The sequence below is a fragment of the Bacillus rossius genome, chromosome 3, assembly GCF_032445375.1.
Source record: "Bacillus rossius redtenbacheri isolate Brsri chromosome 3, Brsri_v3, whole genome shotgun sequence".
Taxonomy (NCBI): Eukaryota; Metazoa; Arthropoda; class Insecta; order Phasmatodea; family Bacillidae; genus Bacillus; species Bacillus rossius.
Genome location: NC_086332.1, coordinates 7671519 through 7689848, shown reverse-complemented (window position 1 = coordinate 7689848; position 18330 = coordinate 7671519). Strand labels below are relative to the sequence as shown.

At 39.7% G+C, this 18330-nt stretch overlaps 1 protein-coding gene across 1 annotated transcript in view; it reads left to right on the top strand.

Moving 5' to 3' along the window:
• The window catches only part of LOC134530166 (dnaJ homolog subfamily C member 13), a 72785-nt gene that overhangs the window by 53769 nt on the left and 686 nt on the right, over positions 1 to 18330 (top strand). The window contains exons 31-38 of the mRNA XM_063364798.1: positions 284 to 550; positions 1749 to 2031; positions 3372 to 3585; positions 3896 to 4081; positions 5537 to 5677; positions 7928 to 8156; positions 11600 to 11744; positions 15188 to 18330. The exon at positions 15188 to 18330 is cut by the window's right edge and continues 686 nt beyond it. Coding sequence (XP_063220868.1) covers positions 284 to 550; positions 1749 to 2031; positions 3372 to 3585; positions 3896 to 4081; positions 5537 to 5677; positions 7928 to 8156; positions 11600 to 11712 — 1433 coding nt within the window. The 3' untranslated portion in view covers positions 11713 to 11744; positions 15188 to 18330. The remainder of the gene's footprint in view (positions 1 to 283; positions 551 to 1748; positions 2032 to 3371; positions 3586 to 3895; positions 4082 to 5536; positions 5678 to 7927; positions 8157 to 11599; positions 11745 to 15187) is intronic.

Below are 18330 nucleotides of genomic sequence, written 5' to 3'. Positions count from 1 at the left end.
CAAAACTCAGTCTGGTACAGGGTAGATCCTATAAATTATATATTGTAGTGATACAATAATGGTAATTGAAATATTAGCTTTCTTACCTAGTGTAAACATGCTAAAATACTTGAATTTGTCTTTATTATTTTATTATAAAATTTGTCTACGGATCTGGATACATAACATTGTGATGTACATACGCATGAAACATATACGCACAAGGGGTTCACAGTGCGCGGGGTGAGCAGGGAGAGGCGGGGGCGGGGGTTTTCTGATGGGCGGGGCGTGACGGCTGCCGCAGGCGTGGAGATGCAGTGCATCGGCCACTTCCGCCTGCTGTTCGGGCTGCTGGGCGCGGAGGTGAGCCGCGAGGTGCAGAGCAAGGCGCTGAGCGTGGTGGCGTGCGTGACGCGCAACCAGGAGTGCGTGGAGGACATCGCGGCCTCGGGCGTGCTGGCACACCTGCTGCTGGTGCTCTGCAGCGTGCCGGAGGCGCAGGGCGCCGCGCTCGACACGCTCCACGCGCTCATGACCACCACCCGCATCGTCAAGGAGGCCTTGGCCAGAGGTACGCCACTCGCAGGCTCACATTCAGTAGGTCGCGGGGCCGATCAAGAATCTCGTCACGCTTGCTGGAGAGCGAGAACTTCGCTAAGGTATCATCGTAGGTCTTGTTGAGTGCAAACACAAAGTTACCTCTCTCGAAGCAACTCTTGTTCACGCTGTTTTGAAAAATAACGGGAAGTGATGGTCAGTTAATTTTGAATTACTCTTAAAAAGAATTGAGAATCATTGTGCAATTACTATGAACCGTTTTTTTTTTTATTTCACTGTCACTATTTTGAAAGGCAATATCGCAAAAAGAAGAGAAAAAAAACACACAATAACTTAGGCCAAGTTCTGTGGAACACACAATGTTATTGATAGATATACCACCATTTTCCCAAAATATGAGATAAGATTTTTATGCAAGTTTGATGGATCTTGCTGTGGCATAGAAGTAAATGGGACTCAGTTAATTTTTGTAATAAATGTTGACTGTTTTTTAACTTTGAACATGCACGTTGATGTTTTGTTAGGAAACGGTTTATTTTCAATGCTCCATACTCTTAAATGCTAGGTAGTTGAGCTGATCTCCTTCCTCGCCTTTGTTTTGTTTATGAAACTACCTGGTCGACAAATGGCAGGCACAGACCCTTCTCGTTAGCTGTGTGCTGGACCACAGTCCCTCCGTCCTACCTGCTGGTCCATCATGGCTGTCGAGGTCTTGTATTATCTTGGAGGGGGCAGAACAATACTTGTTTTGTCTAGAGACGTGAGAGACTGCAAAATCCAAAGTAAACTAAACAATTAGAAATGATTCACTTGCAAACAACTGGATTGGCAGCAAGCGTGCACGACAGCACAACTCACCGCCATGATGGTTGAGCAACAACTGTCACTTCGTTGCCGGAAGCTGCAGGGCTACCCACCTTGTCAGGCAGCCAACTTGGAAAACTTGGTGCTGTTGGCAAGTTCAAAGTTGGGAAGTTCAAAAATCAAAAGTTGCTAACACTTTACACCAAACTGACACACAGTATTTTCAAGTCCGAACGAATACCTATCAGCCAAAAAAACTATTTCGATGAATGTGAAGCAGCCAGTTAGTTTTCCACTTTGATCACTGCCCACTGGAAAGCTGGCATCGTATGCAGAGACTGGTAGTCATCGCAGTACGTTGTTTGTCAGTTGAAACGTTGTAGGGTTGTGGTTGTGATGGTGTGCAGGGGCGGTGATCTACCTGCTGGACCTGTTCTGCAACTCGACGGCGCCGGCGGTGCGGGAGAGGACGGCGGAGCTGCTGGCGAGGATGGGCGCGGACAAGCTGGTGGGCACCAAGGTGCGCCTCGCCCTGAACCGCTTCCTGCCGCCGGCCTTCGCCGACGCCATGCGCGACTCCCCGCAGATGAGCATCCACCTGTTCGAGGGCACGCACGAGAACCCGGAGCTCATCTGGAACGCCGAGGCCCGGCAGCGCGTCAGTGCCGCCGTCTCCGACATGAAGGAGGAGTGAGTTCTGTGCTCTGTAGGCATTCGCAGTTGGATGATATTTATTACCATACTTATCGCTCGTATTGGTGGGTTTCCTTGCGTTCGTTTTTTAGTAAATTATTTTAGTAAAAAGAAATTATTAAAGTACTTCAGAAAATAATTCTCAACTTTTAGAAATGAGTATTTGATTCCTCCCAATGTGCTGTAGTTGGATGCTGATGATGCGTTAGTGCTCTGGGAAGGGTGTAGATTGGAGCAACAATCTCCTCCCGCTCACTTGACATACAGTAAATCGTCAGTTTAACCAACTTGTAGGGGCTGATTTTTTTTTTGTGTTTGTTATAGAGAGATTTCTTTACGACTAGGTGAGTTCAAAGTAATTTTTTTAGATTAGCAGCTATTGTCAATGAAAAAAAAATAAAAATAAAAACTTTTTTTTTTACTTTCTGGAATGTTATAAAATCTTTCTGTAAGAGAGCTTTGTGATAGTTAAAGTAGTTTAAGATTTTAATAACTGATTAGGTTTTTTTATAGAGCAAATACTTTGATATTGTGCTGGTGATAAGTTGGGTTAGGTTATGTATATTAAAATACTTTAAAATAGTGGTTAGTGTTAAGCTACATTAAAAATACTGTAAAATTGTTTGAATTGTTATTAAGGAATTACCTATGTAAAACACAAATAATTTACCATAAAAAATCATTCTTACTATTTCATAATAGTTTTAATGTAGCAAACATAATCTCACCAACCATTCTCACAATTTTTACACGGTTTTAAATGCACCTAACCTAACCTAACCTTACTACTCGTTAAACCGGTGCTAATATGTACGTACGTGAATACAGCACTTGAACTGTAAAACTTATGCAAGTAATTAAAATCTCACAATCAATTAATTTCTTCAACTTTCGGCAGGGAAAGGAAAGTTGAAAGAGGGGAATTGAGGATGGATTTTTCGGAGTCCAGCATCATCTTGGAAGTCCCGTCGCCTCGAGCCTCTGTGCATTACAGAGTGACTATCGAGTCAACTCGAGCATTGCACGTGTTGTGGGAGTGTGGGAAGTGTCGAGCGTCGAGTGTTGCTGAGAGGTGGTAGTGTCGAGTGTTGCTGAAAGGTGGTCGTATTGAGTGTTGCTGAGAGGCGGTAGTGTTGAGTGTTGCTGAAAGGCGGTAGTGTCGAGTGTTGGGTGTTGCTGAAAGACGGTAATGTCGAGTGTTGCTGAGAGACGTTAGTGTCGAGTGTCGAGTGTTGCTGAGAGACGTTAGTGTCGAGTGTCGAGTGTTGCTGAGAGACTTTAGTGTCGAGTGTCGAGTGTTGCTGAAAGGCGGTAGTGACGACGACGGGCGTGCGCAGGCACTACTCCGCGCAGCGACAGGACCCGCAGGCGTCGTGGCGGGCCCCGGAGGAGAGCGTGCTGGCCAGCTGCGCGCCCAGCGAGCTGGTAGTGGGGGGCGTGTACCTGCGACTGTTCGTCGCCAACCCGGGCTGGGTGCTGCGCCGCCCCAAGGAGTTCCTCTCCGAGGTCATGGACACCTGCCTGGGGCTCATGGCCAAGGACAAGCCTGACGTGAGTCCTGACCGCGGTCCACCCGGGCTGCTGGTATTCAGAAGTGTGAACTACAGCTGGGTAGATCCCAATAACTTGATTTCACATACTGCAGAGATTGACCTCACTTAAAAGAATTTGTAATTTGAGTTGTGGTCGTCAATTTACTTTATCGAGTTTCACAGATTCTGTTTTCAAATTTTTCAGTCAATAAACTTTATCAAGCTTACACACCAGTGCCTCAGTGGAAGGCTCCAAACATTAGGTATCCGGCCTGGTTGACTTGTCGAGTGTATGCACTGGAACACGAGGTGGGATGCGGGTGTTCCAGGCGGAGCACCTGGAGCTGGCGACGAGCGCCCTGGTGAGCCTGCTGCAGGCCCAGCCCGCGCTGGCCGACCAGGTGCCCTCGCTGGGGCACATCCCGCGCCTCTGCCGCCAGATGACCACCCCCGCGCAGCACGGCGACGTGCCCAAGGCCGCCATCTTGGTGCTGCACCAGCTGGCCACCAGCGAGGTAGCACGACCGGGGTCGCCTCACTGCAGTACCCTCGGAACTTGGCAGACTCCAGATCATCTCGACAGCCGTGCTTCTTCAAGGCCGTCCCTGTCGAGTTCAGAAATATTATTTTAATGCGTGTGTTTCAAGTCTATTGCCAATAAAATCCATTGGAAAACATTCAAGTTATGCAATAGGCGTTGATCACGTTCATAGGTATGGCCATGATAATGTCTAGTATTTATTTACATATATATTTGATTAAATTTGGGGTTTGAAAATTTGTACATTCAGTAATAGGTAGTTGCCCGACATAATAATTTGCCCCCGGGCCTTTGATTATTCTCGATAGTCATTTTTAAATATCAACATTTATTGAGGTGTGTTGAAAATGCTTAAGTTTTCAGATCTTATGTCATTTTTAATACTATATCTCAAGATCATGGCTGTTCAGTGTAAGGGATTTTGTTACATGAAGATTATGTTCTGTGTTTAGCTCTTAACTTTGAACCTATTGTAAAATATAATCTGTGTTTGAAGATTCCAAAGATTTTTTCTTTACTTATGGCAGAATATATTGACGTTGTTTGTAGCCATAATCATGGATCTCCTGTCTTCAGCTTCCTCAAAAACATGAATAATGAGCTATGTTGTAAACATACTATCAAGTGTTCTACTTTTCTTCACTACTGTCTTGCTAAACAGTAACGTAAAAATAATGTGAACAATTCAAAACCTGGAATAGTTTATTTCAAAGTTTAAAATTAAATATTATTTCAGTTTGTTTTGTCACAAGTGCCAATAGTGGGGCAGAAATTAATGAACGTCAACTAGAACACCACAAAACACGGACACGACACTCCATTGCGATAGCCATTAAAAAAGTGAACGCCATAGTTTCTACAGCATTAAGATTGTCACAATCTATCCAACACCATGCGACACAGTAGTGGCTTACTTGCTGTATGTTTCTATGATGAAACAGACGTTAGGTTAAGTTAGGTTAGGATAGCTGCATAATTAAAAATAAAAACACAATTCTATTCTTTCAATATTTAAATATTTTAACAACATTTTACATATAATTCTGTAGCTATTTAATCCAACTAACCAAACACTAGAATATTAATTGTCCTAGAAGCAACTTCACTACACATTCACTTTCTCTTTCCTATGTATTTGTTACATGTAAAAAAATATTTTTATTGGGATTCTCATTCTTACTATTTGAATTCAATATTCATATTTGTGATTAATTTTATAGTCGTATTAGATTTGAACTATAAAACTAATATTCGCACCGGCCTAAAATTGGTTAAGTGAAACCTGATAGTTGATTTAATCATGATAAGTATCATATTTTGACTTGTCATTTCACTGTTTACATGTCTTTTTAGTATAACGCAATTTGTTTGTTTTTCTTTTAATCTTTTACAGCTCAAATTTCAGGTTTTTGCCTTTGTAATGTTTCAGGTTTGCATCCAGGAGTTTGGGCACACCAACTGCATCAGCCCGTTGAAGATGGCGATGCAGGCGCGTAAAGACATGATTGCAGTGGCCTGTGAAGCTCTGAACCGACTCTTCTCTGCAAACCACGACCAGCTCATCAAGCAGGTACAGTAGAATACCGGTACAACGTACCTCATTATAAAGTATATTTCACTTTAACGTATTTTTTTTAAGTCCCCGCCAAAAATCGTATCTTCACCATGCAAAATGGTTTCAGTTTAAAGTATCATATTTTCACTATAGCGTATAAATTCTACTCGTAGCGTGGCATTACTACACCAAAATTTACTTAAACTGGTAAATAAATTTCCAGCTAAATGATTAATGTTGTAGAACAAACATACACAAATACCACCACAACGTATTATCTAACCTCTAAACCCTGAAAACAAAGTTACAAACAGTTGCGCGCACTACCATAGATTATACCATACGTAGTATGCGACGTGAGCAACACAACACCATTCGATACATCGAAACATGGAATTTTGAGAGTAGTATTAATTATTTAGACAATAGTGTTATGCTACGCTAATATACTGTTTGACGTCTGTGCCGGGATATTTTATTGTTATTGTTGAGTTTATTTTCAGGTTACGTTATTTAGACACCGCATTGTATTTGTGCTGCAAAATGAGATAAATGGAGATAAAAAGAAACGAAAGCAATTCACGCTTAAGGAAAAAGTGGAAATACTCAGAGAACTAGACAAAGGAAAAAAGCAAGTCGCAGTTGCGAAGACATAATATGAGATAGAACATTTAGTTCAACAGAGCATCATTCAAGCTCAAAAACAAACTGAAATAACACATTTTTTAAAAGTAACTAAACTTAAATTATACATACACACCAATGTTTAAACTGAAGTCAGATGTTGGCTAAAAAATAATGTATCTTACAATATCGCTATTTTTGTATTTTTTAATTTTTTTTTTTTCTCTTTGTAAAGATGATATGTATGTATGTTTCAGTACTAAGTACTTTCAGTACTAAGTACAAAAACTTGAGGTCCCTGTAAGTACTTAGTACTGAGATTCCACTGTACTTACACCCGAGCATTTCTTTCATGTGATCACAGTTGAACCTCGTTCGTCCGGAATAACTGGGAACAGAGGCTATCCGGACAGTCAGAAATTCAGATAATCTGGTTTATTTGGGTAATAAGCAAAACAAAATCCTTAAATAAGCAGTTGTACCTTTTATTAAAATAAAAAACTAAGTTTTGTAACAAAAATACCTAGTGTACATGCCCTTAATTGTTAACAATTTATTAAAGAAACATTAATATATGTTTTTACGTCATTTCTTAACAAAGAAACTTTCTTCTGTTTCAAACATGTGTGGTGTTTGAATGAAGCACAGTGACTCAAACTAAATGTGGTTTCATGTTCATTGGAGAAACTGGTCAAGCCCTTTCATCAGAGATCAAAAAAAAAAAAAAAAAAGGTGAAACTCAAAAATGTAGACTTACCAATATGCCTGAGACAAGAGTCATAAAATACTCTGTGCCAATGCTGCACCACTCATACAGGAAAAACTCACAATTAAAAGGAATCTGAAGAAATCATTATTTTCAGCATAATAGTATTATCTGTCAACATAGTATTGAATTATAATATTATTATTTGATACCTTTAATTTAAAAATATACTAAAATACCACAAGTCACTTGCAAACCAACAACCCTCGCAGCAAGACACCAGCTAATAACATCAGCCCCTAAATGCATGACCAATCAGAGGAGCCCTTGCCTGTCATTGGCTTAGCCAGTAGAAGGGGGGGACCAGAACATATAAACCCCTTATTTTGTAGTGTCCGATGTCAGTGTGTTAATGTCAGATATCAACTCCTGAAATGTCACAACTGTTTAGTCATGGGAAGCCTGTGTTTGTGTTATTTTTGTGTTGTCCACTATACCTGTTTAGTATCATCATTGAGGTTGTCTGTTTGCTATGTTCTCCAAGGTTGTTGTCTGTCTGCAATTACTTTTTTTTTTTGGTTGAAACTGACTTGTCAGCACATTGTGTGTTCGTCTGTGCTGTTATTTTCTCGTGACTAAATTCTTTTCACTGAATATTCCATGCTTTCTGATATTTAAAGTTTGGCATGAGTTGATTTGTAAGGAAGGAAAGGTGTGTAACCATTAATTCTGTTACAAACGGTGAAAAACTGCAATCAGTGGTCATGTCCAAAGAATTGTATTAAATTGAAATTCCTCCTTTAAGGAAGGAAAGGTGTGTAACCATTCATCGTATGACAAACGGTGTAAAACTGCACTCAGTGGTCATGTCCGTGCCTGCGAGAGTGGTCGAGGGGAGGAACGGGGAGCTGACGGGTGGGGGGGGCGTGCGACAGGCGCTGGAGGCGGACATGGTGCCCTACCTGCTGGGCCTGCTGGAGGCCCTGGAGAGCCCCGCCACCACCAAGGCACAGATCGTGAAGGCCCTGAAGGCCATGTGCCGCAGCCTGCAGCTGGGCGACAAGGTGGCCTCCCTCCTGGACCGCTCGCCCGTGTGGGCCGAGTACAAGGACCAGCGGCACGACCTGTTCATCAGCGGCGCCCCCTCCACCGGCTACCTCACCGGTGCGCTGCCCCTCTGCCCTCGACGGTGCTTTGGGACCAGCTCTGTATCATGGCCACATTGAGATATGTGAAGTTGGGTGGTGGGGGGGGGGGGGTGTCTTTATATAAATACAGCAAAAACCCTCTTAAGAAAATTTCCTGCGTAATAAGACTCTTAAAAATTAGCACCTGCCTTATTAATATGTACATACAATTTCAGTCTTTCGATAAATTTTCCTTGTTGATAAAGCGTAAATTTTTTTTAAGTTACTTGAGAAATTTCTGAACAAGACACCGATTACGGTCACTGATTACAAGCTATTGCAGTCATGTACAAGTTCAGATTATCATAATGTAAGTTAGTTTTCAAATAAAAGACATTAAAAAAAAAATTCCTTGAAAAACTAATTTCTATGATGTTAACTATTATAATACTTTTGAATTATTTAATATAAAAAAACTTATTTTTCTTCAAAATAATATTCTCTCAAACAAAAAACAAAAATTAACTAAAATGGGTGTGTGTAGGTATGTACGCAGGTTAGAATAGTTACACTTACTTGGCATGATAAAAAACTAACTTTAATTTTGCACTAAAATAATTAATAGAAATAAAATAATAAAGGGACTGGAGTGGTAAAGTATAATTTCAATCAAATTAAAAATTCTGTAAACAGACATACCATAGTCGATGGACTCGGGATGTTGCCGATAGATGGCAGTTAAGGTTAAATGTGATCCAGACAATTACATTGCACTTTGTTGTGCTCATCGCCAGCTAAACCCAGTGTGTAACTTTGTTAGCTATCTGGACCTAGCATATGTATTTACCAAGTTTGTTCCCCCTATTATTTACACTAGTTCCTCTTGTGTGTGCTACTGAGCAAATGTAAAGTACACTAGAGTCCCGTTATAGCGAGGTATCACGGTTCTGGGTTTGATCCTTGCTATAACCGTGTCCTCGCTATAACCGTATTGGACAAATTTTGCCCCAAAAAATAAAAATTAACCGAAAATAGCATAAAAATTGTGTTTAAACCTGTATAATTGGAAAATAACAGGTTATATTAACGAAATCTTAATTTCTGTGAGCAGATGTGTAATTTCTCTTTAAAACGATACCCCATAAGTACGGATGCGATCACCGATTGCGTCAAAATAACCAGAATACCCTGCCACGCAACATAAGTATAGCATCTCAGCCCGTGGCCGACGCAGCATTGTCCTGCTATCTATTGACGCGGGCTGTCTCCTGGCGGCCATGTTGGTTCGGGATGTTGCTAACAGGTGGTGCTAGTGTAGCGCGACGATTTAATTCCTTACAAAAAAGCAGGAGTGCTGCTGCGGCAACGCACGTACGCCTCAAACGTAATAGTCGCTGGAAAACTATACTTTTCATTTAAAGAAACCTGTCAACTTTTTTAGAAAATAAATTTGGGACTAAACTCAAACCATCACCACTCTTTCTCGGACAGATACCCCAACAACTGACCGAAACAAAAGTTACAAGAAAACTGCCCTAGCGATTCGGAAATAAATACGGTAGTGCCGACTAGAGGTGTAAAAGTAACGAAAAAATGCGTAACCGTATCTATTCGTTACTATAACAATCAGTACTCGTTACTATCGTTACGTTACTCGTTACTTCTAATACCGCATAACATGCTATGTTATGTTGCAGCAACGAATCCAGTCGTATTGCGTACGCGTACAGTATGACGTCGCGTTAATAATAATAAATAGAATATAAACAATTGATAATTAATAGTTTTTGTTAACCAAGAAACAAATCTCATTAGAGCGGCTTTTTAATATTATCTCTTTTAAGATAACCAAAAAAAAAAACGTGAAAATACGCGATTATAAAAACAAAAACATACATATTTCTAATTTGTAAAAAATACTTTCTTACGCTTACGTTGTTTCTGTTCCAATCTCAAACTTTGTCTACACACGGCACAGATACCTAACGGAAGTTTGATAAAAGAAAGAAAGGATGGGATTCTATTTTTAAGCCACGCACTTAGGTGGCGACTGCACGGCTGAAGAATGTGACGTGTCAACGGCAAGATGTCTAGTGGCGAGCGAGAGGGGTGGAGATAAAGCAGACAAATAACAAAAGCACGCTACAAGCGATCACGGCGTAAATTCCTCAAAAATACCTCGTTATAGCCGTGTTCTCGCTATTACCGTGCTCGCTATAACGAGATTCTACGGTACTTTGTTGTATATTATCATGGCAATATGATAATTTGTGAAACCTGCCTTCTTTGTTTTAAATACTAAAAAAACACATTAGTGCTCGGCTGCCATGCGCGTCAGAAGGGAAACTTCACACATAACAGGGATGGGTTTGTGATAACTAAAAATATGCTTAATACCCCTATTGGAAATGTACATATTGTCGCCATTTTATGCTAACACCGGATCCAGCCTCAGAGTTGAGAGTTTAGAGTTGTAAATTGTGTTGGGAAAAAAAAGGCAAAAGTATGAGAAAATTAAGAGTGCTCGTAGTTGCGACAAAATCATTTTCCATCTTCAATTCTCATAATTGGGATGTTCCATTGTACTTTTATTGAACAAAATGGCCAATATTTTGTTTGTGCTGGTTCTGAGAAGGTAATCAGGGAGGTGTGGTTTAAATGGGGAGAGGGTTATTTAGAGAATGTAGATCGTGACTGCTTCTACCCACTGGCTTCACACCTCTTGCTTTGTCCTGTCGGCTCATTGCGACGTTTAGCATGTTCTGTGGAAACAGCCCCGTGATAACTCAAATCACCCAGTGCGGAATGTTGGAGATTTAGAAAATAATTTGTGAATCATGATTAAACATAAGTAGTGACAAGATTTTATAGTTTTATTTTTAGTTCAAATTTGTTTTTAAAATAGGAGATTTTGGTGTTATTGTTTTTATATAATACACTGTCTTTATTCATAAAAATAGTGTATTATTCAAAAATATATGAAACTAAAATATTTCTTAATACGTATTTCACCAAAATATTCTCATTTTGACTGGCATATTATTCACTTGTGCAGTAATATCATTAGTAATGAACTAATAAACATGGATAAAAAAGAACTACTGAGAAAAATAAAAATAAATTTGCAAAATTGTATGTATTTGAGAAATGTGCCCACATCATTGTTATAAAAACATGTTTCTAGTAAAATATGCAAGATTAAACAACATGCTCGTAATAATATTTTTTTGTCAATCCATATAATGTATTTTGCTACATAATCAATGCTAAAAAAATTACATTCAATCTATTTACTATGATAAAACATAAAAATATGTAATTAGAATTCTGTTTTTATGGTTTGAGTTAGATTTCAGTGCTAAATGGTGTATTTACTTGCATTTTGGTGTTGTAAAATGTATTGAGATGCTGTGTGGTGTTATTTCGGTTTTATCGCAATTTATATTTGTGTAGCGTGCAGTGTCTCCGATGTGTTTGCAGCTGGTGTGCCGGCGACGGCCGGCTACCTCACGCAGGGCACCGCCAAGACTCTGCCGGACGCACCCCCACCCATGGACAAGGAGGATCCTCTCGTCCGCATGGACCCCATCTGATGGTTCCACTATTCCTGACACTGCTAGTCATGGTGAGTCACAGTGCATGGTTGCCCGATAGCCTCTTGTCGGAAGAAAATGTATTTGTTGTCAGTAAATGTAAATAAAGAATGTTTTAGGGTTGATGCTGCGGTCATTAGACAATGATGGAGTGATGCAGTATTGATGGAACCCATGGGTCAGATAAACGGGAGTGCCCCAGGAAAACCCTGGCACAAACATGCTGGGATCGAACCAGGATTGCCTCGGTGGAAGATGCCCACCTGAACAGTTGACCGCGTGGTCCCAAGATGTGATCACTAGGGACAATGTGGTTCCTAGGTGCAATCACTAGGGACCATGAGGTTCCTAGGTGCGATCACTAGGGACCATGTGGTTCCTAGGTGCGATCACTAGGGACCATGTGTTTCCTAGGTGCGATCACTAGGGACCATGTGGTTCCTAGGTGCAATCACTAGGGACCATGTGGTTCCTAGGTGCGATCACTAGGGACCATGTGGTTCCTAGGTGCAATCACTAGGGACAGATTTCATGCTTTCATTTCTAGGACAGTTCGGTTTAATACAGGAAATTTGTGTATTATGTTTTTATTTTTATATGTTGTTTTTATTCATTTAAAAGAAGTATATTATCAACAAATATGAAACTAAAATATTTTTTAATACTTAGTTCACAAAAATAGTCTTATTGTGATTAACATCTGATGCACTTTCATAAACTACTCAGAAAACTAAAAATAAATAAAGATTTTTGTTTTCATGTATCATCATTAATTTAAAAAAGGTTTTACTAATGTAAGACATGCAAGATCAAGAAGTATAATATTAATTTGTTTCCAATCCATTTAGGTGATACATTTTGGTACAAAATTCAACGAATTTACCATGAAATGATAAAAGGTTATTTATTTTGTATTTTGAGTTAAGATTTGTCCAATTGCTGAATGACGTACAGTAAAACCTTTTTGTTGCGACCACATTTATTGCGACCACCTCTCTATTACAACCCGATTTCGAGGAACCTTGAAAAAATTGCTGAAAATCCTAAGAAAATCAGACAGAAAATAAGTTTCTTGTGAGTAGAGTGTTACTGCGTTTCTCTTGCCGAGTGCTGTACTGCCGTAGGCAGCGCATATCTAAAAATAGATACCACTTCCTGTCCACCGCTGTCAGCGCTTGACAACCCCCATTCCACGTCCCTTTGCCGGCAGGGTGCAGATAAAGGTTTTTGTGGCAACGTGTTTACGTTTAGATTTTTGCGAGTGTCTAGTGTGGTACACAGTTCAGGCAAAGTTACCTGCTGGATTTCTCTTGATTTTGATTACTATTGGTTGACAATGTTTGCTTAGTTTTTGAAGTCCGATTTGGTATATTTTCTGGCTTGATTTGTGAACTATTGTTGATGACTTATGCAGGGTTTTTTTCTTCCGATTTTGTGTATTATGACTTAATAAATAAAATACCATTAAATATTAATTACTATTAATACAATGCAGGCAAAACCCTCCGCCCGCAACGTGTGAACAAGGTAGTCGGCCGCTTGCTCGCCCTTGCTCACCCTCTCCCCGTACCGTGCGCTGCGGCCGATCTCGGATGCTGCTTGTACTTGTTAACAATCAGGTTATCTGCTTCATTTTAACGAGAGTAAAAATATATTAAAACTGTCAGCAAATTGATAAAAGCTTTATGTGTCCGCAAAACAGGGCACAACACTGGCTCGCCAGTTGTTTCATTCAAAACGTGGCTAAAGAACTTGCATGGATCAGGCTGAAAACATCCGGCAATACGTGTAGATTATAAGGAATCTTGTTATGAATTGAGATGTTATGTTTTTCGAGTAGATATACACAGGGACCGACTGGATGGATGCACGCCCGCCTCGACTCGTTTTAACTGCCGCAGAGATGTTTATTTTGACAGCTCAAACAATTATTTTTTCCCGTGGGTTGGCAGAAAAAGGTCGCTTCACCCAGCATAAAAAAAAAGGCTACGCCACTTATTCCCCACACAGGAAACACACTGGCTGCCGTCTGTCTCCCCCGCATTTATCTTTCTTCTAACATTCCATGTCTCGCCTCTCGCGGGAGCAATAACGAAGCGACCACGCATTTGGCCGTTTTATGCTTTGTTTGGTGACAGCAGCTTGATTTTATTCGGTATATTCCTTTTCATAGGACCCTTGCTATTAAAATAGTAAAATACATTTATATTTAAGTTTGAAAGCTTGTAAATTCCTTGTCAGAGATGACTGAACTCGAACTTGGTGTGAAAAGTGACATATTTTGACATACTTTTTTTTTGGGCGTGTTTGTTGGGGAGGGAGGGGTCCGAAAATATTTACAACGATCTTACCCCTCCCTCACCGCTTTAGTACCCCATTCATAATAGCCTAATTTTACGGGAGAAGGGAGGGTGAAATGAGCATTTTCTCACTGAAGCGAAGTTGGGGTGTTATAAGGGAGGACACTAGATGGTTTGTGTGTCTGGGAGGGATGAGCTAGCCTGGAAGAATGTTAACGAGGGGAGGGAGGGGTGAGCTTATGCGTCATGAAGCCGCTGCCGCCAGCCAGCCGGGCGAGCTTCATGTGTGCCCACTTGCGTTGCAGAAACTACCGCTGCCATTTTTTTAATGGAAATGTCCCATTATTTTTTTTGTTATTCTTACACGAACATTATTGGAAGTATTAAAGCCGACACAAAAATATGCTGTGTGTTAAAATTAACAGATTTTAATGATCTTTCATTTCATTTTTTTTTTTCCTTCTGATATTCACATTTTGGTAAAAATTTCCAATTTTTGGATGGTTCCCGAGAATGTATTCGTAAAATCACTGCTTCGTTAAATCCAGGGTTCGTGACATCGGGGTTCTAGTGTATTTAACTACGGCAAGCAGAAAACGTACATGTAAACTAACCAGTAAAAATAAACTGTCTATTGCCATATTTTCTTTAGAGGTGGCCTGTAGGGCGACGGACTTGTCATTAAGGTTCAAGTGGGTTTAAAGCAAAGCCGTCTAGCATTGTGAGTGACAGCATCCTGCCATTGTACGGCTGGTTTCTTAGCGAGTAGCGGTTTGGGCAGGAGGGGGGGGGGGGGGAATTGAAATCAACTGAAAATTTCGGAAAACATCTATTACGACCCCCCCTCTATTACCACCCTATTCCTGGGAACCGTGAGGGATCGTTTCAGAGAGGTTTGACTGTAATTTGTTCAGTGCTAAATGGTGTGTTAACTTGCATTTCAGTGTTATATGTTGTACTGACACGCTTTGCGGTTTTTCTTTTCTTTTCCCAGTTTTATCGCAATTCACTGTATAATCGTGACCCTAATGGTCACAGACATCAGATATAACTTATTTTTACTAAAGTACATAAATGTTCATGTAGAATGTGTTCCAACAAAGTTGACAATCAAATGCTGCACTGCCATTATCATTACCAAATGATAGCATTACCATGTCCATGCCATGTTCCAGGATTGTATCTTTGGAAGATGAAATCCAACCGACAGTTGATGCACGAATACTTACAACAGCGTTCGTTTTGCCCTCTTACTTCTGTGATAATATATATAGACTTGGCAGACTTGTGACTCTTGGAGATACGTCGTCCGTGTCTTGTTTCTGCGTGGTCTTCTGCGGAACCACGCAAGAGATGCCATCTGCTGAGTAATTATTTTGTACCTAGGACTCTGAATTAGTGTTGTGTGTTTCCAATGCGATGAGCAATAAATGCTATCAAAGACAAGCACTCATGTACATATAGTGTGTTAGAAACAGCTGTATGTGTTAGCAGGAAGGCATTGCCATACATTTTGTATATTCATTTTTGTAACGATCTGATGAATTTTGTCATCTGTGTGCTGTTTGTAATTATTTTTTGCATTTAAACAAGTAAAGTTATAAATACATTATATTGTAAGATATCTATTCCATATTCTGTTAAAATATGGTTTGTATCATAAATCATTAAGTATGGGTGTATGATGTATCATCTGTGCTTGCAATATGGTTCTTGACAACTGATTTTGTGAAGGATAAGTTAAAAGATCTTCTTGCCTAATTTCTCCATCATTATCATTGTAATTCTTAGTAGATATGAATGTAGTCTGTACATACCTAATAATTCTATTACATGAGGAGCTCATAATGTGACAAATTGGAAGGAGGGTTAGTTAGTTTTCTTTCCCAAATTATTTTACCAAATCTTTTTGTAGTGCAGAAATGTAAATATTTTGTTGCTCGTGTACAAAATAAATACCCTGTGCAGGCATTAATAGCATATGCTTTAAGATATAGTGTAGATATAAGCAATTAGTAGGGGGAAAATCCTTATTGTAGAATTTTTTTACAATTTAAAGTAGTAGTTTGCAATGCAATCATATTCTCAGTTATCAGAGGGATATTATCTCTCTCTCTTTCTCACTAGACTGTATTATTTTTTAATTTTTATTTTGTCAGAATAAATGAGAAATATTGTAAAAATTTAAATATTTATATTTAGTCTTAATAGGATGCAAGTATGAATAGTAACTTTGAATTTTCAATTTTTCTCAATTTTTGAGCTATAATTTTTTATAATGATTCAAGTTCAGAATTATAGCTTGGTTCTTCTGATTCCTAAAACTAAGTACTATATACATGAGCATCTGAAACTTGAGACATTAAAAACTTGCTTGAATGCACTCTATGCATCTTCAGTTGAGTAGGTTGTACTATGCTTGTTATTAAATATTTACATACACCACACACAAGTGGAGTGCTGAGGTACTGTTTACTTCTCTGAAATGCTTTGCTGGACAAAGTTATTAGTTTCACTGTGTAGTGCTGTGGTAAACAAAACCCCATTTATTTATGTGCTGACTGCTGAATCAACATTTTAAATCTAGCTTGTCAAATTTTTTGGTTTATAATTCTGGTTTTGTTAATTGTTTATTACATTATTATTTTTAAATTATGAAATTCAGTAACTGCAGTTTGGCACGTTGAGGAGACAAACAGCCAAGCAAAAAGTTACACACTGCACAGCTCCGCTTACGTCATTCATGATTTCTTAAATTATTATTAAAACTTGGTCTCTGAGGATCAGTCAAAACTAATAGTTTATTAGTTTCTCGTGTATTTACATAAGATAATGAAAGGTAATACCTACCTACATTAAGCACAAACAACAAAATCTGACATCTGAATTCTCATGACTTTGACTACAGGTTTCATGATTTTTCCTCGCCTGAAATTTCTTTTTTGAAGTGTTATTAATTTATTGGTTACATGCATGCACATGGTAAATTACAAAATACCAAAGTTCATGATTAAAAACTAAAGGTTTTATACTTGTGTTAATTTATATAAAGGTGCACAGTAGAATGAAAGTGATAAAGTAAAAAATAAAAAGTGTACTGAATTTTGCATATCAGTGTTGATAACATTGTTCCTCTTCTAGCGTGGTGCTTGGTTTTGAAAACTCCTGAATTTTAAATCCTGTATTAAACATCAGAATCTTGAGCATTTAGAGGGGTTCGAAGTTGTAAGTTGATTCTTGCTTTGTTTAGCCTCCATTCAGGCCTTGTTCACAGCCGAGCGTAGGGTGCAGTTGCCAGAGCTCAGCCGACTGCTCACTTCGATGTCCGGTTGGCACACTCGATGGTTAGGGCCAAGTCCTTGGTCAACCTCTTAACTGTAATCATACATCACACAAATAGCTATTCACATTTCCATTCAACTCTTCACCGGTATCGCATCAACTACAAAGCTGTTGTCTTCGCGTTTTCCTTTCTGAGATTTGCAGAGTATTATTATTGGAATGGGGGTGAACAGTATAAAAAAAATTGCAATCAAACCGCTCCTTTGTTAGCAATAACGACAGGAGTCGATACTGACTGCTCAAGTACATAGCTCGTCAGGACACCATGGCATAGTGTGGCAGTTGACGTCCAAGTCTAGTCACCCACACATACTGATTTCGTACTTGGATGCTGCAGTTGATTTGTTGGATGGTGCGGACGGGGAACCGATCGTCTACCACGGCTACACGCTTACCACCAAGATCCTCTTCAGAGACATACTCATCGACGCCATCAAGCCGTACTCGTTCTACTCCTCCGAGTACCCCGTCATCTTGTCCCTGGTAAACCACTGCTCCGAGGCACAGCAGGAGGTCGTGGTTGTGTATTTCAAGTTTAACCTTTATTGTGTTACAATAGTACACCATGTTTGTGCTCTAGAACTTGGTCCTAGGATCGCAGTCTTGTTTCCACCGTGAACTGTGCAGGTCCTGTAGAACACCATCTGTCCTCTCATTGTTTCATAGAGCACGTGTCGCCTCCCCTGTCGTCATTGCTCTACAGTTTTCATTTGTTTGCTACTGCAGGTTTCCAGAGACACATTTTTCTTGAAACCAATTTCCTGCCAACCCTGGACAGAACCTTTGTAGAAATCTCTCCACTCAACCATTTCATTCTGATGTTTGTATTGGGTCTACTGCATAACAGAACCTCCATAAAAAAAAACATGTTAGCATCTGTGGCCTGCCATGCTTCCTTTTTGGCGTCTTCCGTCCGGCACAAAACTCTTTATTATTTGTCTTTTGTGTTGGCATGTCGTGTGTGTTCGGTCGTGAA